The 24,481-nt window shown below is 42.2% G+C and overlaps 1 protein-coding gene across 2 annotated transcripts in view; it reads right to left on the reverse strand.

Moving 5' to 3' along the window:
- Positions 1-24,481, reverse strand: part of CMTM4 (CKLF like MARVEL transmembrane domain containing 4) — an 822,822-nt gene that overhangs the window by 214,468 nt on the left and 583,873 nt on the right. For both annotated transcript variants that reach the window (XM_044081831.1, XM_044081830.1), the window contains one exon: positions 22,679-22,777. In XM_044081831.1, coding sequence (XP_043937766.1) covers positions 22,679-22,777 — 99 coding nt within the window. The remainder of the gene's footprint in view (positions 1-22,678; positions 22,778-24,481) is intronic.

A 24,481-nucleotide genomic window follows, 5' to 3' on the forward strand; every position in this document is an offset into this window, starting at 1 on the left:
AAATATCCTGAATACAGTTCATTATTACACGCTTCTAGTCATCATCCACCCCATATTATATGCAATATCCCAAAGTCCCAATTCCTTAGAATTAAGCGCATTTGTTCTGATCCCAATAAATATGAACACTTTAGGCAGGACATGGTACATAGATTCAAAACCTGGGGGTAAAAGCCAGGTACAGTTACCATGGCCTGTCGGGAGGTCTCATCTAAAGATAGGAGTGAACTCATGACATATAAGGATAAGACCACCCAGGACTCACCACCGATTAGGTTGATAACGTATGGACAAAATACCCATATACTTTCTCATGTAGTTCAGTGAAATTGGAACATTCTCATGTCGGATGACAGACTGGCCAAGATCCTACAAGAAAGATGTCTCTTCGGATACAGAAGGGGCAAAACATTAGGGTCCCATTTTAACCATTATAAACATGGGACAGCCAACTCCAAAATATCACATCAGACCAGCTTAAAAGGGGGATTTCTTTTTAGCTATTTCCCATGTGGACATTGTGTTCACTGTGCTAGAATAGATAAAACCAAACAATTTAGTAGCCGGAACACTGGCAGGGTTTTTGACATTAGATGTTTTGCAAATTGTTCCAGTGAATGGGTGATCTATTTAGCAACCTGCTCGTGTTTGGCTTTTTATGTTGGTCTGGATGTTGGTCAGACATCCAGACCAGTCAAATATCGCATTGGCAAACACTTGAGTGACATCAAACACAAAATAATTAGTAATGCTCTTTACAAACATGTATTAACTCATCCAACTGCAACCTTTACATTTAAAGTTATTGATATTATACATGGTGACAAAGGAAATAAGATTGGCTGGCATACTATACTGAATCAGAAAGAAAAAAGATGGATAATCAGGCTAGGTGGTTTGTTTCCTCTAGGGCTCAATGAGCAGTTACGACCAGCCAAACAATTAAAGTTGCTCTCCTCATTATGTAATAAATATGGCTGTTTGTAAAATTTTCTTTACACTGAGGAAGGCATTTTTTCGACTGCTAAAACCGGTCTGTTTTTTACCATTTGGTGGAATAAATTATTGCCTCTAAACCATGTTTGTGCTGGCTCTATTTCTTTGACTAGTATTATGCCTTTTTGAGCCGTTCACTTGTCGTACTTGCAGGGGTTTCATTTGGATTGATTGATGTACACAGTGCCCATGGAGTGCTACAATCTAAAATGGCTTCAACCCTAGTTCACAAGTGGTGCATGTTTTCCACCTCTGCATTGCTGAAGCATGTACATAAGTGGCAATATTTGGGAACACGAGACCATGACACATTCCACAGAGAGAGAGGTGCACGCCTTTCCATACTGGCATTAAAACACGTGTTTTCTCAGTCCTGGTCATACTCTCATCGCAAATACATTGCACACAGAAAGATGTAAACATACAGCAAGTTATTCTGGTAAGTTTTCAAACAAACATGTAAGAAGTTACATTGCTTTAAATTTCCTGCCTTTTTCACGTATGGGGAGCCCTTCAGTTTTACTCAGCCTAGCCCTTATACCTTCTACCTCTCTGAAAAGCCTTAGACCACTGAAATGTGGGAATGCCAGTATTAGGATTCCCCATTACTAAAACACAACCATCAGCAAATACTAGCACTTTAGATTTAAAATGTGGGGTTATCCACCTTGTTAGTGGGACAATTTACTGAAATCCAGATGAATGGCCCACTAACTATCACACACAAGGACAGTGACAATAGGTGCCACCCTCTAATACCCCTTTTTCAGCAATGGCTGAGAGACTTGCTACCAGTGAGGCCCAAGGCTTGGAGAATTAATACAGAGGGCCTTGACTGCTTTCCATAAATATTGCCATCTAACAATGTTGAATACAGTTTCAAAATCTTCAAAAACTGACAGCTTGGACAGATTTAATGACTGGGCTTTCTGCATAACTGTGATTAAGATGCTAACATTGCCTGCACTTAAGTATACTTTAATAGATCTGCCAAGTCCTTGAGTTATGAAGCTAACATGACTAACCTTTTAAGTAAGATTCTATCATGTTTTAATATCAATATTTAATTAATCAGTTCAGAGATGAAGAGGGGGAAGCTATGAGTATGTCACATGTGACCAGAATTTGTATAGCCGCTTGATGCCTGCTGGTTAGAGAGGATGGGAGTGACTGTGCTGCCAGCTCACCAATCCTGGGATGGAGAAGATTGCTCTTGAATGCCACACAGGTGACACCCAGTGTGAGCACTAGTTGTTCCCCTACTGGAGTCGTTAGTTAGATGAGTCCATACTGCCATTAGAGCATTTGCACTATGCATCTGAGGGGAAATTAGCATGCAAAGGCACATTTCTCCTCAGCAGCCTGCAACTGCAGGCTCAGAGAAGCCATCAAGAAGTGATGGGGTTCTCCAGAGGGAAGGGGATAGGCCACCCTTTGGACCAGCAACCTGGAAAAGGCTGCCAGAATGGGTGGTGCAGAGAGAATCCATGAGAGCACTGAAGATGGCATGGGACAGGTGGATAAAGTATGATGGGGGAAAGGACGGTTCGATGGAAGGTAGAATGTTAAATGCCCTCAAATAATGCATTAGATGAGCCAAATGTCTCCTTCTGTCATCAAACAAATGGAACAATGCATCTGAAAATATGCACATCATATCACACATTATTTTGTCTCTGCTCTCTTGCCTAAGAATGATGAATGACAATACAATACAATATACTGGCTCAAAGAAATGTCAAGCCCACTATAACCACAGAGGAGGGATCTGTTCTCAATGACTCTCTTCAATTTCGAATGAATATGGCTAGCATAATATCTCCCAAGAAAACTTTACTAAGACGTGCACCTCAGGTCTACTGGCCTAATTCTCAAAAGAAGACAAGAACACACCTCTCAACCTGCAGTCATTGTTTTCTTTCAGCCTGGCTTTACCTGGATAGAACAGTAAACACCACAGAGATGAATACCAAAAAGGACAAAAAGGAGATCAGTACTGTAAATGGTTTCATAATCTCTCTTGTTCTATCCTTCTCTTCTAATTAGTTTATACTCAAAAGTGGTGATTAAGCTAAAGATAAAAAGTAGCTCAACAGTTCTGGTATTTGGTTACATCAGACTTAAAGATTCCACAACCGCCATTCTCTGCATGACATTCTGAGCCAAGCCAGCTCCACTGAGAGCTTACAACTTGTTTAAAAGACTCTTTAGTATCTCTTTCAAAAGAAGAGTTAAAACTGCTTGATCTTCGCAGATGCAGATTTCTAGTGGTAGTCCAGGATGCAAAATAGTCCAGTACAACTTTACAAGGCAGGACAGAAGTGAGAGTGGACATCTGTGCACGGGTAAATCAGGTCTGAATATAGGAAATTATCACCACCTTTGAGTTTAAACTAATTAGAAGAGAAAGGTAGAACAATCTGAAAGGAAAATGCCATTACACTTCAGACTTTTTTTTAAAATTTCCAGCTGCTGTGAACAGTAAAAAGTTCAAGACAGTTGATATCTACTGTCATCTGACATCTATGCTTCCCCTGGATTCTGCTTCTCAGCAGTTGCTAACAGGAGCTTACTTGGAACAGGCCACTTTCTTCCAGCTTGGCAATGAGCCACTGAAAACTGGATGGAAGAATAAACCCAAAAGACTGATTAGTATGCACCATCACAAGAGAATTAGACATCTGGGGAGAAAAGCATCCGATCATCGGACATCCCAGCATCATACATCCATGTATCAGTCTTCTACAAGCCACTAAACTAAGATGAGAAATACACATCTGCTGTACCATTTGATATATGAATGCACTACAATACAGCAAGGAGACTGTTCAGTAAATAAAGGAAGAAATAAAGGGTGTCTACAGTCAGAAATAGAAATTCTTTCAAACCAATATCCCATGTCTGATATCTGGGGCCAATGTCTTCTTTTAGTCACCACTATGGCAAATTAAGCATCCTGCCCCTGTCCTATTTCCTCACCTGCAACCCCTTATGGAGAGGATTGTTGGACAGAAAAGATTCAGAATGGTTCACTACTCAATGCAAAACAGAGAGAACCTTGACACCAGCAGCCAGGGGTAAAGCAATTTTGCAAAGTACTATAGGCATGGGCCTCTCAGTAACTGGTCACTGTCATTTTTAATTTCTCCACTTCTTTTGGGTTTCTAATACCATGATGGGAATGGATCCCATTCCTAAGTCAAAGTACTATTAAAGTTCATGAAATTAGTATAGTTTCACTCTTTGATGTTAGACAAAACTGCTCTTCGCAGCACCTGCAATGTGCCCAGTAATGACTCCTCCTGCAATTCGTATGGTGTTACACGAATTGGTAACATATCTAAATACGATTGTAAATTCTTTTTTATAAGACCAGTTGCTCCTACTACTATAGGAACTGTCTGGGTATCTTTCTTCCATATGGCTCTCGTTTCTGCCTGCAGATCAAAGTATTTTATGACTTTGTGTCTCTCTCTATTCAAGACACTGTAGTCACTGGGTGTGGCGATTTCAATGATCAATGCTACTTTTGTCTTCTTTTCTTGGACCACTATATCCAGTTTTCTAGCATCTATCTTTTGAATTGCTGGTATTGGGTGATCCCATGTGATATCCATCATTTTCTATGATTCTTTGTGGGTCATGTTTCCAGTGTTTTTCAGCCACTTCGATACCACAATGTTTGCACAATTTCCAGTGTAACAGTCTTGCCACTTTATTATGCCTTTCAGTATACAGTCCCTCTGCCGTTAGTGCATTGCAACCAGCAACAAGGTGTGCGACTGTTTCCAATTTGGTTTTACAAAACCTACATATGTCTGTTTCTACCACATGTTCAATGGACTTTGTAAACCAGTGTGCGTGTAGCCCATTGTCTTGGGCTGCCAATATTAACCTTTCATTTCTTGATGTGAATTCACCATTCCTGCATTCGTTCTTAGTCAACATGAGGCTTTTCCAAAAGTTTTCTATACTTGCAACTATATTTATGTTTTTTCAACATTTCTTGCCTTCTCATCTGGTCCTTCACCTTATATTCTTTCTTTTGTTTTTTAGCACATTCAGTTGCTGCCTGTTTTTTATCCACTTCTGGTTTGATTTCCATTCCTGTTTGACGTCGATATGCTTCTGTTGAATTAAGCAGAGATGTCCATCTTAGATTTAGTCTCCTCATGTTTCAAAACTTTCACTACATTTAGATCTTATGAGGTCAGTAGATATGTGTGGAGTCCCACGATTGCAGATCTATACATTTGATCAATTTCAAGGAGGCCCATCCTTCCTTCGGAACGGGGAATATACAATCTTGGTATACACTGATTTTTATAAATCACTTGTTGAGCATGAAGCATCCTTCCTGTTTTAATACCCAATCTATCCAACACTTTTTGGGGCCAGTCAGTCACTCCAAAACTTTTAGTTATGTACTTACCATAACTTCAGATGTTTGGGATCCATCTCGCCTACATTCTGCACTGATAGGCTCGGAGCTGATCCCTCGGCTCCGACTCGGCACGCTATGCTATAGAGCGAGGCCTCTTATTGGCTGAGCTATTTCTTATCCCAGGATGCACCACCACTAATCCCCCAGATCTTGTTTGTCCGCATTCATGCACACATGCACAACTTGTTTATATAACATTGTTAGATGTTTCAAGATGAAACAACAGGATTCGGACCTTCTGATATCCTCTGATCTCCAAGGAAGGGGGAAGGAGGGTGGGTTATTAGGAATGTAGGCGAGATGGATCCCAAACATCTAAAGTTATGTAAGTACATAACTAAAAGATGTTATGTGATCTATCTCGCCTACATTCTGTACTGATGGGACAGCGTCCTAGCACCTAAATCCTGGGTGGCTCATTGGAAAACACTCCTGAGCACTGTGGAACCAAATGAAGCTCGTCCTCTAGATGCCACATCCAATTTGTAGTGGGAAATGAAAGTGTGCGGGGAAGACCATGTAGCTGCAGCACAAATGTCACTAATGGCAAGCTTAGAATGAAATGCTATCGAAGTAGCCATAGCCTTGTAGAATGAGCTTTGACAGAGGTGGTAAGCTCTTTGTTAGAATAGGAATAAGCTTGAGTAATACAGTCCCTGATCCATTTGGCAATAGTGACCTTTGTGACAGCTTTGCCCAATTTATTGTCTGCAAAGGATACAAACAACTGATCTGTTTTCCTTGTTTGTTTGGTCCTGTCTAAATAAAACGCATAACTGCCTGTGGACATCTAGTGTGTGGAATATGAATTCCGCTTTGTTAGAATATTTTGGAAAAAGACTGGAAGTTCTAACGATTGTTGTAAGCAGAAACTGGAACAAACTTTAGGGACAAAGGAAGGATTTGGCCTGAGAGATACTCTGTCTTTGTGGAAAACCAAGTATGGGGGGTTTACTGACAAAGCTTGAAGCTCTGAAACTCTTCTGGCAGAAGTAATCGCCACCAGAAAAGCAGTCTTCCATGATAGAAACTTTAGATCATATGTAGCCGCCGGTTCAAAGGGGAAGGAAGTCAAGGCGCGTAACACCACATCGAGATCCCATGGAGGTGCAGAATGAGAAATCGGAGGTCTTAACAGAGCAGCACCTTTCAAGAAGGTCTTACACAATCTGTTGTTCATTAAAGGTGGGTTTATGGATTCGTGAAAATTGGAAATCGCTGCCAATTGGACCTTGATGGTAGAGACTGAAGAGCCTTGATAGAAAAGAGAAGTTAAGAATTTTAGTACTTCTGCCACGGGAATAGAGATGGGGTCCAGGCCCCGGAGTTGAGCCCAAATAGCAAATCTTTTCCATTTGCTAGAATACAGTTTCTTTGTAGCAGACTTATGGGCCGAAGATAATGTGTACAACCTCTGGATCCAATGTATGACTCCTGACTATAGTCGGAAGAGGAGGAGCCAAGCAGTCAATTTTAAGGTGTGCAGGGACTGGTGGAATAGTCCCGACTGATGAACCAAAAGGTCTGGGATCTGATCCAGGAACCATGGACCTTCCAGAGCATATTTCCGAAGGTAGGGAAACCATACTTGACGAGGCCAGTAAGGAGCAACTAAGATCATTTTGCTCCCCAAGAGAGATGCCTTTTGGATCACCCTGGGAAGGAGAGGAACTGGAGGGAAGGCATAAAGCAAGCCGGTGGGCCAAGGACGGACTAGTGCGTCCATGGGGCTCTTCCCCGGAGCCGGGGTTAGAGAGAAGAATTCTTTGCACTTCGCATTTAGAGGAGTCGCGAAGAGGTCGCAACACGGAACTCCCCATTTACTGAAAATCTGACTTGCAACTGTCATGTTCAGAGACCATTCGTGAGGAGAGAGGATGGTTCTGCTCAGTCTGTCGGCTATCACATTGGACTTGCCTGGTATGCGAGTAGCCACTAGAAAGCGTTTGGTCGAGACTGCCCATTCCCAAACTCTCATGGCTTCTCTGCAAAGAGGATAGGATCTGGTCCCTCCCTGTTTGTTCAGGTACCAGACAACTGACATGTTGTCTGAGTGAACGGCAATTACGCCCTGAGGGAGATAATCGTGAAGAGCTTGAAGGGACAGAAGTACTGCCCTCATTTCTAGGATGTTGATATGAAGTAGGGTCTCTACCGGGTGCCATTTGCCTTGGACTGACCTGCCCAGGGAATGCCCCCACCCCATCTGGGAGGCGTCCGTGGTCAAAGTGGCCGCAGAAGAGGTGGAACAAAGGTAGTCCCTGATCCAAATTGGAGGCACTAGCCACCAGCGAAGGTCCCGTTTGCATGTTTCCGTGATCCATATGAGGTGACTGAGAGGGAGTTCCTGAAAGGACCACTGAGCTGAAAGAAGCCACTGGAGAATTCTCATGTGCAACCTTGCCAAGGGGACTAGAAGAACCGTGGCGGACATGGATCCCAATAGCTGCAGGACCATCCTGGCTGGGGCTTTGGACCTGGGAAGTAAGGCTCGAACTTGAGTCTGTATGGTTTGTATTCTGTCTGTAGGTAGATAGACCCGCATTCGGTTTGAGTCTATCTCTACCCCTATGAATCTTATTCGTTGAGATGGCAGCAACACAGACTTTGGCCAATTGAAGGTGATTCCAAGGGAACTGCCCAGTGATATAGTGGCCTGACGGCTCCGCAGTAGTAGATGCTTGGAGGTGGCAGTTAGGAGCCAGTCGTCTAGATACGGAAACACCTGGAATCCTAGACTTCTCAGGTGAGCAGTCACGACTGCCAAGCACTTGGTGAATACCCTGGGGGCTGTGGTGAGACCAAAGGGCAGCATACGGAACTGAAAGTGACTGCCTCCTAGGCTGAAGCGCAGATGTCTCCTGGACGCTTGATGTACCATGATATGGTAATAAGCGTCCTTGAGATCTATGGAGCACATCCAAACACCTTTCTCCAGCAATGGGAGAATGGTTTGTAGGGTGACCATTGAACTTGGACTTTCTGACTGAGCAGTTTAGAATGCTGAGGTCCAAAATGGGCCTCAAGTCCCAGTCTTTTGGCACCAAAAGAATCTTGAGTAAGTCCCTAATCCGATCTGGTCTCAAGGGACCGTTGGATGACTCCTTTTGCAGCAGCTTTGAAACTTCTGAGGCTGCAGTATCCCGTTGACTGGGTGGCGGGTCCGGGATTTTTGGACTGAGGTGGGGATGAGAGAATGGGATGGTGTAACCTCCGGCGATAATTGAAGCACCCATCGGTCCTGAGTGATACCTTCCCAGGCTTTAGGTGCTTGAAAGCGACCCCTACTGGCTCGGAGCTGCACAGTCGGGCAATCCCTCAGGGACTGTGAAAGGCTGAAGAGACTAAAGGACTCAAGGTCTCCAGTGTTGCGAGGGCCTCTGCCGCCTCTGGGGCGCCTTCGAAGAATTTCCCCTCCCCTGCCTCTGGAAGGAAATCCTCCTGCTGAGAGGGGTAAGGCTTCTGAGATCTCTGAACCACATTTTCCCTCCTCTTTTAGCCTTGGGATAAGGCCAAAGGGAGTGGAAAATGTGCTCTGACGGGCAGTCAGAGTCTTACCCTCCTGTTCGCAGCGGTCAGTGTGTCCTTTACCTTGGGTCCAAACAGGGAGGACCCATCAAAGGCGTCGGCAAAGGAAGACTTAAAGGCCTCCTGAAATGACACAAGCGGAGCCAGGCTTGTCTCCAGAGAGCAATGCCTGTACCGGCTCTACTCGCCCTTCGGCATAAGAAATGAGCCTCATGGACGAGTTTGAAATGGACGACAATGTAGCCAGCTGAGAGCCAACCGTCTGGGCCAGCTCCTCAGGCAGGTTACCCAAGAGGGTATCGGATAGTTCTTTAATCAGATCCCTCTGAAATCTAGTAAAGTGCGTAAGGTAGTTCAAGGACCTTAATGTAAAGGCTGAACTCAGGGTGCGCTTTCGTGCCGATCCATGCTCCTAGACTCCTTATTAGGAGGATGGACGGACGTCGAAGCCTCTGCTACATCTTGCTGGGCAGCAGATGCCACCACCAAAGCATCTACAACCACACCTTTAGTTAAAAACTCTTTTCAGGGGTGCGAGAGGAACTTATTCGGACGAGCAGGCACCGGTTCCACAAGTCTGGGTGTTCCCACGCCCGACAGATCAAATCCAAGAGCTCATCGGGCGGAGACACCCAGGAGGCGGAGGGCTGAGCCCCGAAGGCCTTCAGGAACACTGACTCATCAGCAGAAGGAGGTTTGGACTGCCAGCCACCTCGTTGTTTTAGGGCTTCCAGGATGTCTGCAAAGGAGACATCATCCGAGGACGACTTAGGGGACCCCCTCTGCATCATCGAGATCAGTGTCTGATGTAAAAGACTCATCAGGGGAGTCAACGTGCTTCCTCTTGCACAATCTCTTCCTGGGGGGTTCTTCCGAAGAGGCTTCAGAAGGACCTCCAGGAGGGGGAAAACCCCAGTGGGGGTAACCTCAAGCCCCGGGGCTCCGCTGTCTAAGGACAGGGGGACTGCCAAAGACCCAGTCTCGGTATGCAGGGAAGGAGCTGGGGAGACCGTGGAGGTAGCCAAGGAAGATTTGGCTAACGCACTCCTCATAGCCCTGAAGGCAGGACCACCAGAATCCTGGGAGGGTCCCACCTTCGTGGCCATGACAGTGGGCTGCACTCCCGCCGACGCACCAAGAGGGAGACTTGGGACCGAAAACATCAATCCCAAGCATCCCCCAGGGCCGACGGAAGAAGTTCAGGTACTGAACTCCGACCCAAGAGCCGAGGAGTTGGAGTAAGGGTCGGGCCCGACCTAAAACCTCCACCGCACTTGCAAACAGCTTCTGCTTCGGGCACCACGCGTCAAGAAAGACTGAAGAAAATGGCGTCGGCTGATGCCTTTATACCCGAAGACCAACAGAGATGACGTCGGGTGAAGTGCGACATCAGCCGAAGCCGGACCCAGACTTTGGAATCCGGCCGACCGAAGGGCTGCCTGACGACAGGACAACCCAGTTGTTATGACTGCAGATGCATCCATGAAGGACATCTGGATGGAAGAATAAACCCAAAAGACTGATTAGTATGCACCATCACAAGAGAATTAGACATCTGGGGAGAAAAACATTCGATCATCGGACATCCCAGCATCATACATCCATGTATCAGTCTTCTACAAACCACTAAACTAAGATCAGAAATACACATCTGCTGTACCATTTGATATATGAATGCACTACAATACAGCAAGGAGACTGTTCAGTAAATAAAGGAAGAAATAAAGGGTGTCTACAGTCAGAAATAGAAATTCTTTCAAACCAATATCCCATGTCTGATATCTGGGGCCAATGTCTTCTTTTAGTCACCACTATGGCAAATTAAGCAGCTTGCCCCTGTCCTATTTCCTCACCTGCAGCCCCTTATGGAGAGTATTGTTGGACAGAAAAGATTCAGAATGGTTCACTACTCAATGCAAAACAGAGAGAACCTTGACACCAGCAGCCAGGGGTAAAGCAATTTTGCAAAGTACTATAGGCATGGGCCTCTCAGTAACTGGTCACTGTCATTTTTAATTTCTCCACTTCTTTTGGGTTTCTAATACCATGACGGGAATGGATCCCATTCCTAAGTCAAAGTATGATTAAAGTTCATGAAATTAGTATAGTTTCACTCTTTGATGTTAGACAAAACTGCTCTTCGCTGCACCTGCAATGTGCCCAGTAATGACTCCTTCTGCAATTCGTATGGTGTTACACGAATTGGTAACATATCTAAATACGATTGTAAATTCTTTTTTATAAGACCAGTTGCTCCTACTACTATAGGAACTGTCTGGGTATCTTTCTTCCATATGGCTCTCGTTTCTGCCTGCAGATCAAAGTGTTTTATGACTTTGTGTCTCTCTCTATTCAAGACACTGTAGTCACTGGGTGTGGCGATTTCAATGATCAATGCTACTTTTGTCTTCTTTTCTTGGACCACTATATCCAGTTTTCTAGCATCTATCTTTTGAATTGCTGGTATTGGGTGATCCCATGTGATATCCATCATTTTCTATGATTCTTTGTGGGTCATGTTTCCAGTGTTTTTCAGCCACTTCAATACCATAATGTTTGCACAATTTCCAGTGTAACAGTCTTGCCACTTTATTATGCCTTTCAGTATACAGTCCCTCTGCCGTTAGTGCATTGCAACCAGCAACAAGGTGTGCGACTGTTTCCAATTCGGTTTTACAAAACCTACATATGTCTGTTTCTACCACATGTTCAATGGACTTTGTAAACCAGTGTGCGTGTAGCCCATTGTCTTGGGCTGCCAATATTAACCTTTCATTTCTTGATGTGAATTCACCTCTCCTTAACCATTCCTGCATTCGTTCTTAGTCAACATGAGGCTATTCCAAAAGTTTTCTATACTTGCAACTATATTTATGTTTTTTCAACATTTCTTGCCTTCTAATCTGGTCCTTCACCTTATATTCTTTCTTTTGTTTTTTAGCACATTCAGTTGCTGCCTGTTTTTTATCCACTTCTGGTTTGATTTCCATTCCTGCTTGACGTCGATATGCTTCTGTTGAATTAAGCAGAGATGTCCATCTTAGATTTAGTCTCCTCATGTTTCAAAACTTTCACTACATTTAGATCTTGTGAGGTCAATAGATATGTGTGGAGTCCCACGATTGCAGATCTATACATTTGATCAATTTCAAGGAGGCCCATCCTTCCTTCGGAACGGGGAATATACAATCTTGGTATACACTGATTTTTATAAATCACTTGTTGAGCATGAAGCATCCTTCCTGTTTTAATATCCAATCTATCCAACACTTTTTGGGGCCAGTCAGTCACTCCAAAACTATAGGTTAGGACAGGAAGAGCAAACTGATTTATGGCTTGGATCTTGTTCCTAGATGTTAATGCTGTTTTCAGGATTAATTTATGTCTTCTAAAGTATTCCCTACTGAGCTTTATTCGCATTTGTTCATGTTTTATTGCTGATCCTTCATCAGTTCCCAAGTATTTATACACTCCCTCCTGCTCAAGTTCTTTTATATCACATCTGTGTCCCAAACTGATGTTTTCCTGGTGCTGCAGTTTTCCTTTTTTTCCGTTTTTTTTTTCTTACCAAACCTGTAAAGCAATTTGCTTTCCCTATCTGGTGGCAAGGGATTTTTGGATGCATACCCACTGGCTCCCTTGACAGATTCTGTAGAAATCACAGCTGGATCTGCTATTTGGATTTTAAAGAGGTACTTGTGGGACTCGAGCATCGGACGGAAGCAATCAGGCTTCCTAGGAGCAGAGGGAGAAGATTTGTTGCCAAGGATATGTCTTCAAACACCATCCAAGACAACATGAACTGAAGGGATCATCAGCAGTTTAGGGGTGGGAAGGTTCAGAAAATCTCTGTAGTGAGTTTGAGCTTTAAAGAATTCCTTAGTCTCCCAACTGAAGACTTCCATCATTCTATGAAGTGTGTCTTCAAAGGATAAATCTTCAGGGCAGAGGCTGAGGATAACATGTTTCCTGAATCAGAGTCATCAAAAGTCTAAGGGGAATGTGTTCTACATACGTTAGTTCCTACCCATCTTCTGATTTTGAGGAATAGAATCTCCCTAGGGTGCTATTGTCCCCCTTTATTTTCCCAGAGGAGGTTCCTAGCACAGGAATCTTTTTGCATAACTGGTTACATGGTCCTCATGAAGTCCATGAAGATCTGGGCCAGCTTGACTAATTTCTGTGAAGAGACCTGAGACAATGAGGCAGTGCAGTCAGACAGTAAGGGCTGGGGTGAATGTGTGCGCTTCTTTAGTTTGGAAGCACAGGTCTCAGAGGACATTAAAGCCTCATATCACAGACGGGTAGCCGAGACCTCATTCCGGTTCTCAGGAATATTTTTCTTTACAATAATGAAGGGGATACCATCCTAGCTCACCAAACCTCTGGCATTGGAAGCTATGGTCTACTCAGTGACTTTGGATCCAACTCACACAGCCTTGGCATTGGACTGTAAGTTGTAGGCTTGACCAGTGACAGCCTCAAGAGTGGTTGCGCCAGAGGAATCTTGGGCCTAATAGGCGTTGAATCAGGGAAGTTACAAAGGAACCTCATATGTCAGCAATATCAAGTTTTGGTACAGGGCAGACACAGAAACATCCTCAGTGACCCCATGTCCTTCTCCTTTGGCTGCCTATCTTTATGCTTAAGAACAACAGCCTGGGAAATGGCAAATGCCATAGCGAATGAAGGCCCTGTCTTACTGGAATTAATGTGCAGTTGAAGATGCTTGGCTCCATGTTTAATTGTCTTAAGAGTTAGATATGGCACAGAACAGGCAGAAACATCATGCTGTGGTCCTAAACAAAACATGCAGTAGGAAAGGAAGTCTTTGTGGGGAACCGTTTCAGACAAGATACGCTGCTGTTAACTTTCTTAAACAATGATGATGTACAGTCACAAAATACTGGAAAAAAGAAGGTCCCCACTGGGGAACTTATCTGTAGTACTCTGGTAGTTCAAGCTGACCAGAAGACTAATGAAACTAACATGTTCTGGAGCACTGACAAAATGGCAAGAAAGTGCTGAAGATGGTACCAGACAATGTCCTCCTCATACTCCCACATCTTGACTTAGGCTGGCCAAGGATGCCTGCTGGCTGGGGGGATGGTGAAAAACTCTGATATTTGGGGCAGCAGTAGTCTTCTGCACAGTAAGAACTCGCAACACTGATGAATAACTAGACTTTTTATTACTCAAAGGAGATATTTCTTACTCCTGTAGCTAGATTTTTTCCCTTTTTAAATTTAGAACAATTCAAGTATTAGATCCATGATTTTCTACTCTACAAAGCCAACAAAAAGACAATGAAAATGAAACTCTTTACAATGAATCTAACTGCAACAAAAGCACTTGTTAGTGATTTTCTCTATGATCGTTATTAGTTAATGCATAAATGTATAAATAGACAACTCCTATACATTAATACATTTATGATTGGCAAAGAAAAAGCCTAACAAATAAGCAAAGAAGAAAGTACAATAGAAAAACAAGGGAAAATGGTGCACTTTCTTTTATAGGTAGGCTTCCTCTGAAGGGCATGGCTCAACCCTCAACTATAAGCCTTGAAGATCAGGCCAGGGAACTGACAACCAAGTCCAACTAATGTGCAAATATATTACAAATTCCTGCAACAATGATTCTGACAGAGAGCATAAATGCTTCTAAATTACTGAAGATCTGCACGCAGACCTGTGCATTTTGTGCTAAATGTAAATAAAGACACTACATGGGAACACTGTTTTTGAATTGACTAGCCAAGAAGAGTATTAATGGCTAATGTTGCGCCAACTGTTCACAATTCACTTGAAATCACCATTTCACACAAAAAATTTGGTGCACTTCTCTAAAGGGATACAGCTGTAATTTTACTGCAGCAATCCAACCAGATATACATATTCAGGTTAAAAATTAAACACATCTGCACGAAAATTAGAAAAGAGGAGTACAGTTGTGTAAGTGATGCTCTATCAGATCACTTGTTGCAGTAGCCTAAGCTATATGGGTCCTACCCCACTGCAACCACACATCATCCAAAAGCAAAGGGGGCTTTTCATGTACTACAACTATCAGGAACTCAAGCAGAGCTTTGTAAAAAAGACAGTTGGGAGTACAAAAAGCTTCAGAGCATTTTATTTTATTTTTTTGCCCAGGAGGGAGGTAAGAGCCTTGAAAAATAATGCTAGGAAGCAAACTAAATGGTAAATATATACAAAAAGATGGTGGACAAATCCACACCATGGCAACACCAAAACATGCAAGCAACACTGGTAGTCGGGCAGGCCACTGGATAATATGGCAGGAAATCCCACAAGTCAGGACTGCAACAGTGAAACATGTAGAACATCACAAACATACAAGCAAGAAAAATGAGCTGGAGGGAGGGGAGGCTACTGCAACAGTGATCTAATAGAAAATACTTGGTTATCAAGTTTCATTTACACAATTGTACTAAGTTCAAAACATAGATCATTGCTCATGTAGCCTAAGCTGTATAGGTAGATTACCATAGCTTATGGAAGAAAAAGGTACAAGAAGGCCAAAAAACTGACTCCAGGAGCCACTGGAGAATGATCCTAACAAAGCCTGTTCTGGATTCTTTAAGAATCCAGTTTGTAGTGCTTTATAAAATTGTGTACAGAGGATCACACCCTTTCCTGAAAGACACCAAAGCCGTTGTGGAATGGGCTGTAACCCTGCCCATAAGTCACTTATTATGGTGAGTATAATGAGACAACCACCTGGAAATGAACTGTTTCGAAACTGGTGGCCCTTTCCTCTTACCTTCACAGGAGACAAACAGCTGAACAGCTTTCCTGAAGGTTCAAGTTTTGTCTAGGTAGTTGCCTGTGGACATCTAAAGTATGAAGGATCCTTTCTCCCGTGTTCTTGGGCTCAGGAAAGAAAACTGAGAAATTAAGCTATGAAACCACTTTAGGCATAGAGGTAGGACTGGTTCTCAAAGTAAAACTGTCCCTGTGGAAAACAAGACAAAGTTGACTCACTACAAGAACTTGTAACTCAGATACTGTCCTAACAGATGTCACAGCAATAAGTAAAACAGTCTTTCAAGTTAAGAACTTCAGTTCAGCCTCATGAACTGGTTCAAACAGAAACAGAATAAACTTCTCAAGCACAAAATTCAGATCTGAAGAAAAAGCAACCTGTTTCCTAGGTTGACATGTAATTAACACCACTTTCAAAAACTATTTAACTTGAGCACTACTAGAAAGGGGGATCCAAGGGCAGACATCCAGAAATGACTAACAACTGTACCTTGATGAATAAATACGTAATGCCACTCACTGGTCAGCAGTTAACACAAATAATCAAAAAAGAGAGATAGCCAAGCCTGAAGAGGTTTCTGGTTCTTTGACTGGCACCACCTAGAAAATCTTTTCTACTTACACATTTATGATTTCTTAGCAGCAAATATGTGAAACTCCTTTAGGACCTGCTGCATGTACTCAGAAAAAAAAGGTGCCTAAAAGGTATCATATTTCCATTATCCAAGAGGTTTTGAAGAGTATCTAGATTTGAATGTATCTAACTCCCCTTGTCTTGTGTGGAAGTCTGTGATAGCAACTGACAGGAAGGGAGAACCACTTCTGCTTTGGCCAAAAGGGAGTAATGACCACAATGTTTACAGAGTCCTTCTGGATCTTCAGAAGAACTCTGGATATTAGTGGAAAAATAGAAAAGCATACATTAACATTCCTTTCCATGGTAATGAGAAAGCATTGGTCTTTCAGGCCTTCTGTAAGGAGCTCTTGAGAATAATTTCTTTAGTTAGTTGTTCTGAAAGGAAGCAAACACATCTACATGAGTTATTCCCCATAGCTGGGTCAATTTTTGGAAGACCCTAGGATGAAATTTCCATTTGTGGGGGTCTGTCCTGGTACTGCTGAGGTTGTTTGCAACTAAACTTTGCTCTGACAGAATGTATGAAGCCCTGAGGAGTTAAACTGAGCTGAAGTAACACCTCCCAGGACATTGCAGCAAATCTACAACATCCCTGTTTGTTTATGTACCATATGAGTGTGGTAGCGTTTGAGTACACCTTCAGAGGTCTTGGGGACCAAAGATGATTCAAGGCCTTCAAAGCACTGATAAATACCAACATCTCTGATAGTTATATGCTTGTCTGTCCACAGGTTCCCACATAGCTTGTACTTTTACCCCCTTTTGAAACTACTCTCCATGCCAGGTCCACACACCAACCAATCTCCCTCTTTACAAACTGCATAACTAGGAAGGGTGAAGATGTAGATCCCAGACTGATCAGAGATACCACTGCATTTTCCTCAAGTAGTCTGGCCAGGTGTAACATGAAAATCATTAATGTCATGCACCCTAGAAACCTGAGAAAATCCCAAGGAGATGTATGGTTTTGACTGGAGAAACTCAGGAAGAAATGCTGAAACAAGTCTACTTTGTCTGGGGTAAGAAAGGCTCTTCCTAAGGAAGAGTCCAACAAACATCCCAAGAAAATCATTCCATGAGAGAAGATGAGAGGAGACTTCAGAAAGATTACTTGAAAACCAGTCTGAATAGAAGTTCCTGAACAGATGCTAAAGAATTTTGATAGCTGAAAAAAAGACAGTCTGGAAAAATGTGAATGCCTTGAAGTCTGTGATAAGCAATGACTGGAGCCAGACATTTTATAACATCCTTGGTGCCTTGGAAAGTCCAAAGGGTAAAACAGGTAAATAATAATATAAGAAAGATTAAACAAATCTTAAAAAAAAAAAAAAAAAAAAACATCTGTAATGAACTGCAGTGGTGATGTGATAAAACGTATCCTTTAGATACAGTTTTATCATGAAAGCTAGAAGAGGAATCAGAGGTACACGAGACTGAAGAGGACATCTTGAACTTCAAAATCTTGACAAAGATTACCTTCAAAATCCAGCTGTCTAAAACATTCCAATAGCACAAAGGGGGGTGAAGTCTCAGAGACATGGAAAGGTTTCTAGGGTGGGAGGGGGAAAGAGACTGAACAGGCAGATATTCATGCTGACTGACAGGACTATCCTAGATGATTAAAAGCTTTTCCTTTCTTTTTAAAGCATCATTTCAATTGTTTTTAAAGTCCTATGTGTTGATTCCTTGCTGCTTAAACTGTTTACTGGAGAAGTGAAAACCACTATTTTTTCTGAAAAAGCAGGGCTGAAAAATCTGAGACACTCCCTGAACCAGTTTTCTCCTTTTATGACATCTTTTATAGGAACACTCTACCCAAATGTCAATTTTCCTTTCCAAAAAAGTGATGTTTCGTCCCGGTAATCCAACACTAAACATATCTATCACATACCGAAAAGGCATCATTTAATACCAGTCCCATTTGTTTTATATCAGAACTTATTTCTGGTTTGCCTTTCTTTCCCTTGTTTGTTTTGTCATCTAATACATTGCGAAAGCAAGAAGTGGTAGATTAATTGGGGTAGTTCACTTATTCCAACTACAAAGCTATGAAGAAAGCAATGGTTCTTAATTACTGGCATTTAAATGTGATTTAGCAGTCGTGGATTGCCAATATCACACCACACTGGTGCAGCAGGTAGTGTTCTTGTCTCATAGCAAGAAATTCTCCTGTTTTATTCTCGGCTGGGCTCCATCTGTGTGGAGTCTGCATTTCCCCCATGTTCGTGTGGGTTTTCACTGGGTGATCTACTTTCCTCCCACTTTCCAAAGACATGCATTGTGTATACTCGACACTAAACTGGCCACAGGTGTTTAGTATCTGTGTGTACGTGTGACATGAGAACCACCGCAGCAGGGCTTGTCACCTGGTGGTGTGGACATTGGCTCTAATTGATTATTGCAGTCAAAGTGGCACCCCAATCCCATGTGAAAACAAATAGGGAAAAAAAAGGTTGTGGATGGATTGCCAGCACCACATCTAATATAAATAGTGTAGCCTAGGGCCTGAGCAAAAGCAAGGCTTTCAAGCTTAATTTTCAGATTCAAATGAATAAGAAAACACCACTCGCGTATCATTTTATAATTCTATTATTACAAATTAGTTATATTTTCCTTTAATCAAACTGTGAGTGCCAGAAAGAAAAAAAGTACTTTCATCTAAATCTTCTGATTTTCTTTCAGTATTTGAATTTGCATTTTTCTACTCTGTACTTTCTGTAAAAGTGTGTGTTTCTTCTGGCATTTTGTTATAACATTTTTGCATTGTATATAAACACCATGTATAATGCAAAAAATGCATAGAGTGTTTGTTGAGACAAGTTATAAGTTGGACGAGGGAAGGTTAACATCAACAACTCTAATTCTAGCTACAGTCCTAAAAAATGTGACTGCAAAACAAACCAGCTCAGCCCAAATAACACCTATCAATCACAGGGGTCAGATTCCTTGCACTTGAACACTGAACTACAGACATTAGTTTGAAAAGAGCAACTAACCCAGCTACCTTTAAAAGCCTGTCATTCAAACATTCCTTTAAATGCTGAATTAAAGATAAGACACTAATAAAAATCAAAGGAAGCAAATTAATGAAAAATACAGTTTGATGCTCACAGTAATGCTGTAAGCTGATGAGAGAAAGAGAAAACACCACAGTAATTGATCTTTCATCATTGGGATTTCTCTGTACCTCCAAAATGACATCAGGGAGCCAAAAGCACATACTGAAAAACAAATTCATGTAGCATGGCAGTCCCTTTTCAGGCCATTTTAGGGTATAACAAATTGGAAAATAACCACTTAGTGTGATACAGACACACTAGTTCATAGGCTCATAGGTAGGTACTAGGCTATCTGCCCAAAGGCATTTATAAGTCTAGCCGGAACTGTGTTGGCTTTCGCCGCCCCCTTAGATTAGTTCCCTTTGCCTCTATCCAGCAGAGCCATTGAAGTGATCCCCGGGGTAAACTTTCTATTTCCCATCCACTCAAGGTTTCTCTTGAAGAGTGTTAGCGAGGAGTTCTGCCTAATGTAGATTGGAATCTTGTTCCAGAGCATGAGAAGTCTCTGGGACAGGAATCTCTCTCCAGCATGTCCTATTTATTGTTGTGGTGAGGTTTATACCCCGGGAGCATGTGGCTCGAGGGGATATGGTTTTCTTTAGGTGGAGCATGTCCATCGATTCTGGGTTGGACATGGCCTTGTATGTCAGGCATAGATCACCTCTGAGTAGGCGGTATGCAACCGAGTACAGCTGGAGTTTCTTCAGTCAAGCTGCATAGGGCATCTGTTTGAGGCCAGTTATTCTCCTGGTGAGGTACTTCTGTGGTCTTTCCAGCTGTTGCAGGTGTCTTGTAAGGTACATCCCAAATGGGGAGTTGTACTCTATGATGGGTCTGATGAGTGATGCGTAGAGGTGCACAGTGACCTCTTTTTATCTGGATGCAAACCCTTTTGTGAGTAGGTGGGCCATCTAGGATTTTCTAACCACTCTGGCAATGTGATTATCAAAGAAGAGATTACTATCTACTTGAGTCCCCAGATCCCTTATGAAGTCTTCCATATTTAGGGGAATACCACCTATGTGGTAGTTTGTGGGTACTTTGTTTTTTCCAAAGGGGATGACACCTTTTTGGAGGATGTCTGTGTCATCCGGAGAGTCAATTATAGTCCCTAGTTTGCAGTCGTCTGCGAACTTGGTCAGCCATAGACCTCCTGTGCTTGCCTGTACCTCTGAGAAGTATATGCCAAACAGGAGGGGTCCTAGGACCGAGCCCTGGGGAACACCACTTGTAACCGGTTTAGAGTCAGACCTAGCTCCTGCAACTCTTACCATATGGGTTCTGTCCGTGAGCCAGTTGGCAACCCACCTCGTGACGTAGGGGTTTATGTTCAGGCTGGAGAGCTTGTCTATAATACCAGAATGAGGAATGGTGTTGAAGGCCTTTGTGAGGTCTAGGTAGGCTGTGTGGACTACCTTTTCCTTGTCTATAGCCTTGGTAACTGTCTCAAAGTTGTCCATCAGGTTTAGGAGGCATGATCTGCCCATAACAAAGCCAAACTGGGTAGGGTCCAGTGTTTGGAGGTTCCCAATGTCTCTGTTAATGAGATCCATGATGATGTGCTCCATAGCCTTGCAGATCAAGCTAGTCAGGCTTATAGGGTGATAGTTCCTGAGGTCTGTTATGGCTCCACCTTTGTGGAGTTGAATAACCGTTGCTGTGCACCACTCTATGGGCATGTAACCTGTGGAGAAGCTACGTTTGAACAGTGTGTTTAGGTGAGGGATTAGTTCATCTTTGAGCTTGTGTAGGACGCAGCTTGGGACACCGTCCGGTCCCACCGATGCTGTGTTTTTGGCTTTGAAGAGGGCTGTTTTAACCTGAGTGTCTGTGATTTCAGGGGCACTACATTCTTCTAGTATGGTTATGGGCCCTTTTGAGGGTGAGAGGGGGGTGAAGTTTACACTGAACCTGTCTGCCAGGATGTTGGCGATATCTGTCAGTTCAGTGTATTTTGTGCCATTCTGCACTAACTCAGAGCAGATCTGAGAATTGCCACTTAGATTCTTGATATAGCTAAAGAATGCCTTGTGGTTATATTTGGAGTCCTAGGTAATTTTTCTTTCGAATCTAACCTTGGATGATTTTATGAGGGATCGTAGTTTTCTTGCTGATACTGATCAGGGATGTCTTACCTTCTTGGGATTTTACTCTTTTCTGTACTAGTTTTCTCCTTCTATTGTATAACTTGTTTATGACAGCTAGGTTGGTTGCAGTGGGGTAGATGTAACTGTTAGTGATGTTTGAACATCATGAGTTGTAAACTCTTTATAGTTCCGCAATTATGACCATCTAGAAAAGTGAGTTTCTAGCTAGGTCATGATTTTAGATGGCTTAATTTTGAGCCTCAACGATGCATACATATTTTATTTATTTATTACTTGCTTACTGGGAAAGTCCGACTTGGAACCAAGACAATTTTCAGCGGAAGCCGGGGAGCACACTCCAGACATATGTCTTTGTACCATGGGAGAAAACCCACATGAATGCATGGAGGTCATGCAGACTCCGCACAGAAGGCACGTCAGCTGAGAATCGAACCGGAGAACCTGTTGCTGTGAGGCGACAAAGCTACCGCTGCACCACTACGCCGTCCGTATTACTTGTAAACTGGTAAGTGGCAGGAGATAAACTAACCTCAGATGGTCAACAACATATTAGTCTACGTCCTGCCATTCGTGAGGAGTTCAATGTACGTAGACATGTAGAAACTGGAGGATTTCATTCAGTGAATGGAACAGCCCACTGCCTACCTAAACATAAAAATAATACCCGCAACAAAATTCAGAAATACTCGTATTGGAAAATCACAGTTAAAGTGAGCAGGCAGATGTGACTGTAACAAAATGGGAATATTCAATGATGTGAAAAATGGTTCTGTAGTGTGGAGGTGCACCAATGGTTAGATGTGGATGAATGATTGGGTCACCATTAGTTCTCCTCTGAGATTCTTATTCGGGCAGACATACTGTGACCTAAGAGGAGCTTACTTAATGTTATAGATGTGTGGGGGGATTGTGTCCTAACCAACCCAAAAAGGATGTAGGGTTTCAGAGCCCCACAAAGAAATCAGCATTTTGTTTGTTTCTTTGGGGGGAAAATGATGGCCAATAAGTAACCTGCCAAATACATGCATCAACAGCTTCCTTGTCAAGACGTTTCATGTGTGACCACAAATAAATGCAGCTATGTTTATTAAGGACATTATTTTACAAAATAAACTTCTTACCGCTGCTGCAATTTCTGCTCCAGTTCTGTGATTCAGAACAGCAAGGACTATAGATGAAATAAAGAAAAAGATGGCGCTGAGCCCAGTATTGACCAAATCCTGCAAAACAAAAACAGAAACACCATTTTACACACCTCTCCATACAGTTCTGTACTACACTACATTTAGTGCAATAGGTAGCACATTTGTTTTATTTTAAATGATATGGGTTTACAATACACTGAATTTAAGTTAGTTCCCAGACATACACTAAAATTAAATTTCTCAGAGAAATGAATAGAAACTTCTACAATAAGAACAGCATATTAATAAAAGAGGGACAAGCCTACATGCCATGTGAAATACTCACCATATCAAACGACCTTCAAAAAGAAAGAAACCTTGCTACACCAGTACATCAGTGGAAAGTAGTCTCTTACAATTGCATGCCCTCTTTGGTTCTACTGATGAACTACATTAATATTAACACAGCTATATCAAGGGAGTTTGGTACCTGGAGTGGCATACTACCATTCTGCACCAACTTTGCATTTCACTGACTCACTCCACCCCTTGCCCTTCCTCCCAGCCCACCACCAGCACTGCAATACATTTAAAACAAAATTATAAATGTAACAATCATTACACAGGTTTCAAGTCTCACCTGCATCATTACCATTGTGTGTGTTAAGTGCCTGAGTATATGGGGGAAGTGAGTGTGTGTGCAAAACCTGCAAAAGTTGTGGTAAACTTATTTTTTCACTGGAGGATTTCATATCATACATATCTAAAGGTAAAAATCTTGACTTTCATTCTTCATATTCAGGACATTAGTTTGGTATAATTCAACTGTGCTCCCAAGTTTGCAGCTGCCCAGTACCTGACAACCTACTATTCAGGAAAAAAATCACTTGCAACTTGTATATTTCATAGAGTTTACTGTGAAACTTGCAGGCATATAGAGACTGTTATGTGCCTTTTAGTGCTCTGGCATTGTACCTCAGGATCTTCTGAGAGAAGCACCTTCTTCAAAAAAACAGTCTCACTATAATGAACTATTGTGAGAAGCATTCTAAGAACATACCTAGAATTGCTCTACTAGCCTTTTAGGTGAAGGTAACGTAAATCTTGCATAAAATCTAGACTGGAAGCATTATGTGGTCCTTCAGCTAAAGTTATCTGGCAAAGGAATCAAATAAAAAAATCATATGCCTTAAAGACTAGGTAATGCATAAATCACAAAACAAAAAGTGTTGTAAACTACACCTAAAATGAAACCTATCAACTTATAAAATTAAGCAGATGACGTGGCAGTTCACCTTGGACTAAAAAGTTAATACTCAACGCTCCAAGTCTGTAACAGGACATTAAAGTTAACAATTCAATGACAAGAGAAGCACCAGAAAACTGCAAATTACTTATATATATATATATATATATATATATATATATATATATATATAAAATTAAAATCACAATTACAGATCCTGGGGAGTCTTGCACCACTTTATTAAAACACCTGCTTATTCAGTGTAGGCTGGTAAGTAAAACAGAGGCAGTGCCGTTAGATTTCAAAGGGGACAAACAGGAATCTCCAGCATCACAAATGTTTTAGGGAGAGATAAAAGGTGAATAGAATGAAGCAATATCATGTAATAAAAATTTAAAACACACATAAAATGTTTTTCTGTTGTGAGTGCCTCCAACAACATGGCATCTGTGGCAAGAGCCCCATCCACTCCAGGATTCCCATGGTGCTGAATATAAAAACTTGAAAATTGCCACTTTCAGAAAAATATTTAGCAGAAATATATCTAATATGGG

This window comes from Protopterus annectens, chromosome 8.part1 (assembly GCF_019279795.1).
Source record: "Protopterus annectens isolate FY-2018-M chromosome 8.part1, PAN1.0, whole genome shotgun sequence".
In the NCBI taxonomy this organism is placed as follows: Eukaryota; Metazoa; Chordata; order Ceratodontiformes; family Protopteridae; genus Protopterus; species Protopterus annectens.